The 5194-nt window shown below is 44.0% G+C and overlaps 1 protein-coding gene across 1 annotated transcript; it reads right to left on the bottom strand.

Annotated features, from left to right (window-relative positions):
- Positions 1-2302: 2302 nt before the first annotated feature.
- On the bottom strand, positions 2303-4856 carry LOC112275375 (polyphenol oxidase, chloroplastic). Its single transcript, XM_024505705.3, has 2 exons — positions 3462-4856; positions 2303-3367 (listed from the first exon to the last, which is right to left on the bottom strand). The coding sequence occupies exons 1-2, from the start codon at positions 4514-4516 to the stop codon at positions 2812-2814; spliced, it is 1611 nt and encodes a 536-aa protein (XP_024361473.1). The 5' UTR covers positions 4517-4856; the 3' UTR covers positions 2303-2811.
- Positions 4857-5194: the final 338 nt, after the last annotated feature.

Here is a 5194-nt window from a genome sequence, read left to right as displayed (position 1 = left end):
ATCATGTGACTAAAAAATAATTAATCTTAATTTTTTTTAATAACTCGAAAGACATTATGGAGGCCTTTATACAACTTTGATACTTACACCCAATTCTTACAATTCTTAAGAAACTTCAACATGGCTCTTATTTTAGTTTAATTATATAGAAATAAAATTGACAACATTTATAGTTTTTTTAGATATGTGTTTTTCATTCCAAAATTAATTCAAGGTGTTCAAGTGTAATGTATTTGGTGACATCCATTTGTGTATCTTTTCCTTAAAATATACCACTTTTAATCTTTTTTTATTTCTTTAGACTAATTTTATTTTCACAAGATTCATGTTATTATTTTAGATATTTAAAAATAACTGAATAGATAAAAACTCACATTTATGAATTTTTACAGTAATTTTCAAAATGGAAAGTAAAATTTAAAGAATCATTTTATTTTTGCGAAATAATAATAATGACAATAATTAAATGCTCTAAGTAAATTTAAGAAGTCTTGAGAAATTTAAGCCCCTCAAACTCTCTCTCTGACTCTTTTTGTATTTTGAAGAGAAACATGTCACTTCTGTTTGCTCCAACTACAGTATAGATAATGCCACTATTAGTGAAGCATTCTCTTCTAATATCATGTTTAATTATATTGGCTTCAGTTTACATCTTTCTTTCTTCCTGGTGTTTTTGGAGCCTCCCTCCTCGATTCGTCCTCTTGCTAACAAAAATAATAGAAATCATAATGTGCAGTAATGTTTGAATAAGTCCCCACATCTGAAGTTGGGGTGCAGCTGTAGCTTGTCCAGAAGCTAAACTTCTTAAAGTGTCTATACAACTTCATTTTGGCACACAACAGCAGTTTCGTCTTCACTGCCATATTCGATTGGAACCAGAAAACTGCATCTGTGAGATCGGTGAGTTTCCAAAGTCTTCCGGTAATTTTATATGGTTTAAAATAAATGGTGAGTTGCAAGCCGATCAAACAAGTGAAACATGGTTTGCACGGGGGCTAAACAGCATGGAAGAACAAGGTTGGGAAGGCATCTGTAGTTCATCAAAAAGACAGACCAGCTGCCCTTGAAGAATGTCACCAGGTTTTGTGCTCAACGAAATTGCAGGGCTGGGTGTCACTTCTCCTGGCATCTTTGAGATCATTTATTTATTTTATATATTTTATACTTTATATTATCATAAATACCATGTTTTTTGATAGATCTGCATGAAGGACGCCTCACGACTGTGCTTCTAGTTGATGTTCTACCCTCAAAACGAGCCACGTTCGATTGCAGTGAATTGATAGTTCGTGTTTGATCTCGTAGCTAGCACAAGACATGGTTTCGACCCAGATCAATTTTCCAGTGCCATAGGTTGATTTCCTGAGTCCGGAACGCAGCAAGTAAATTGCGATGGCGAGGGGAGATGTTAGATAACGATTATTCGGGCTACGTTCCAAATGACGAACTGGGTCTTGTTCTCGGGGTATGTGATTGAATTCCTTATCATTACTTTCTCTACAATCTTTGGGTGTCGACAACCATCTGCATAAATTCTTGCTGATTCTTCTGTAGCACCTAAAATTTGCAACTGGTGTACTAGTGTTTGCACCCACGATGAGATGCATACCCATCCACATTTATGATGATTTGTTGTTCATTGCTTTGGTGTGAATACTGATTTTGTCGAATTTGCTGAGCAGGAACTCCCAGAAGGCTACCTTCAAGTTGATATGTGTAAGTGAACACGAAAGAGATGCCAGAGTATATTGATGCCAACAGTGGTGACAAGATCAGCTATTTTGTTTACAATATGCTATCATGAAGAGCACAATTCGGAGGTACCAGGCTGTCCTGAAGATTAAGACAAGCATATCCACAGTGCAGGCTGTCATACCTCCTGTATCAGGCAACATTCATGTCTTAACGGATAGCCAAGTGCCTGAAGTGTCCCTTTTCTGGAAATTTGCGCGTCGTATTCAATTGAAGTTTCCACCAGCGAAAGTGCACTGCATTCCACTTTTATAAGTGTGGTACTCCAAGGTCCAATCAACTACTATCGAATCCGACTTCAGGGTATAACACTGGCTTTACGCTGGGGTGAAATGCTAAAATCACATCTGAAGAGTAGTGCATGCTGCACACCTATGATCTTTATATTTTCTCATCGCAGTCTCTAAGAGGTTCCCAAGTGAGACATGACATGCTGAGCGGACACATTTACTCGTGGATAGACTGATCATGTAATTTGCGAAAAAATAATTCCATCCATATCACCGTTATTAGACACAACAGCAGATATTACACAACCAAGGAAAACATATTCACAAGTTTCTGCTTTATTTTTGATGAAGGTAGATGAAAAAGAAAACTTTGTACAATGCGGTTTAAAATACTATATTGACAAAGTTACTTCCTTTCATCGATCCTCACTCGAACAAGATACTCACAATGAATTCCTGCAAACGATACACAATGAGTTGTGTCTGTCAAGCCATGTTCCCATAATCACATGTCTGGGATAGAGTGAAAATTGCCCTGATATTAAAAAGAATGTGTTCGCTCATCACTAGATCCGTCATATACCTTCTAGGCCGATTCTAGAAATGTAACTGCAATCTCAGTGCTACCTAAGACTGGACGCAAGACGATCTTAGAGCATGATTTTTAGAGGGGAGAGACAACCACCCTTTTCTCTCCAGACCAATTTATTTATTTCAAATGGGTGCCTACTAGTAGAGAATAAGTTAAATTCAACTGTAAATGAATGAAGAAGACTTTCTTCTCCGAGCACTGATCGATGGTCACGCCACCGCCGGCGACAGGTTACAATTATTTCTCAAGCTTGATCTTGGTAGCTCCGAACTTGATATGCTGGTTAGAACCTACTTGCACAAGAGTAACAACCACTTGCGAAAAGCCGGACTTCCCTAATTGGGCTAGCTTCGTCGTAAGGCCCAGTCTCCACGACCTGCTGTATCCCAGCTTCTTCTTGTGGTTGGATGCGGGGATGTGGGCAAAGGTACCGAAGAACTCCATGCAGTCGATGCTGGAGCCGCTAGCACCTGGGTAGAACAGGAACGCGTTAATCTTAGCCTTCTTGGTCCAGTCGATCTCGATGTTATTAATCTCAAGGATTTCTTGTCTGTTGCCAGTCGGGGCAAGTCTACGCACACGGAACGTTAACGGGGTGGTAAAGAGGATGTTTCCAGATTTCTTTAGAAGCGGGCTAGACTTAATTAATGCAGGTACGTCGCTGTTTGCAAGAGCCGAGCATTGCGTTGCCTCTACACTCTGTCCGCTCATGTCCATTCCATCGACGCTCGCAGTAGACATACCACCGGCTTTTGGATTCATCCAGGGGTTCGGAACCTTTTGGTAACCATATCTGCAAAAGAGAGAGTTATGGAAATTGTCAACATTGAGAAATCGAGAGGAGAATTACCGAATTCTCGGCACGACATAAGTACTGCACTTCTCACCTCAAATTTCCCGCATTCAAGACTTGGCCGACGGAGACAGAAACCAGCCTCTTGTTCTCGTCGTAGAAAACAAACTGCGACTTCAAATAATCAGGATCACTGATATCTTTGTGCCTACCACCCATGCCTTTCCAGACTTCCCACAATCGGTCGATGTTGGCATGATGAGCATAAAACAGCGGATCTAACGCTGCTACATTCAAGTTTCCCATGTCGTCATAGGGATTTCGAGAGTACGGATTCCCTGTGAAGATATGAACAGTGCCATGAGGAGCTCCCTCCAACGTCCCACCCCCCATCCCTCCCGACCATCCGAACCTGTATGTCGATCCAAAGAAGAGACTCGGCGTCGTTGGGCCAGACACCATTTGATTGTACATGAGCCGGTTATTCTCCGTCCGCAGGTAATCGTCCGGCATTCCGGAACACCCTCCCCCTGAATTCAAATCTATGAGGTGTGGCGGGAGAGCGCAACGATTCCGATTCGGATCGTACAAAGGATTAGATTTGTTACTCCATCGTCTCTCGCTGTAATACCTGGGCATGACATTTCCTTGAGTAGCACCTTGTGACTGGTTGTCCCAATTCCAGAAGGGCAGGGCGAACGTCGGGTCACCGATCAGACTCGCAAGGATCCGCTCGTGGAAGTAGAGAAACATGCGATGCCAGGGAAAGAAGAACCATCCATCATGAATCTCTAGCGAATAGTCACTGCGGGGATAGTAGAAAGCTGCGCCGCAGTACGCGCAGTGCATTCTAGCTTGGGCATACAAAGACCGCGGGTCAGAATTCGGAAGTGCTTTCATTAACTGGTACGCTCTCTGGTACTTAGCAATGTACTTAGCGTCCGCAAACTGAGCTGCGATCCGGGTCCTCCACGGCAGACCTGTCTGGAACTGAAACGGCACTGGGGGCTTCTGGCTCACAGGTGGACAGCACCTATCTGCGCTCTGGCATAGCCTAAACTGCGGAGGGGGAAACGGTGCTCCATCTACGCGGAGATTCAATGCTAGCAACACGGCTAGCACTACTAGCAATACGCACGTAAACTTCATACTGAAGCGCCTCCTGTTTGTGCAACAAAGCAACGCAGGTGTTATCGTTTCGACCCCTGTGCATGGATTCCTGCAATGCGCCTAACCTCCAGCCCAGACAGCTCCTGCAACTGCAACCCACCCAGCTCCGGCAGACGAAACGGACGCACAAACCCGCAGAGCTGCAGGCATACCCACATGAACAGCACAATCCAGTGTATTCAAGTTCAACACAACCCACCGCAGATCCTCCTCCTTTAGTGAGGGCAAGAGACAGCAAATGACCCCCGCATCCACCGATGCTTGCCTCTGCGGAGAACTCTGGGACCAAGTGAGACTAAGAAACCATCTAATGCACCAATGCAACAGCAGTGGTATGGGAAGGAAGTCCTGTGCGAGGGACTTCGGTCCGAAGAGGGAGGAGGGTCCGGATCGGCGTTTTCATATTTTCTAGAAACAGCCAAGCAACTTAACCTCCGAATTCGGCAACAATTTCGGGGCCCAGAACGCCTGCTCCGAAACTGGCGTGCGCAAAACCCACTTAAATGCATGGCAATGAGTGTAAAAGGCCCGTGGACTGGTTCGAAATATCGAGGCTCCCCGCGAACGGCGCCCGGGCGTCGCGCACCTGCAAGCCTGCCGAGCTGAGGTGAGGAGGGATGATGAATCCACACATGGCTTGCTATTGCGCAGCACCTG

This window comes from Physcomitrium patens, chromosome 22 (genome assembly GCF_059467195.1).
Source record: "Physcomitrium patens ecotype Gransden chromosome 22, ASM5946719v1, whole genome shotgun sequence".
NCBI classification, from domain to species: Eukaryota; Viridiplantae; Streptophyta; class Bryopsida; order Funariales; family Funariaceae; genus Physcomitrium; species Physcomitrium patens.
This window is presented reverse-complemented; position numbering and strand designations above follow the sequence as displayed.

What these genes read in the sequence shown, in the direction of transcription:
- LOC112275375 (XM_024505705.3), bottom strand. Translation starts at nt 4,516, where the DNA reads ATGAAGTTTACGTGCGTATTGCTAGTAGTGCTAGCCGTGTTGCTAGCA. An exon ending in TTGAATGCGGGAAATTTGAG is followed by an intron (nt 3,368 to 3,461) that starts GTGAGAAGTGCA and finishes TCTCTTTTGCAG; the next exon opens with ATATGGTTACCAAAAGGTTC.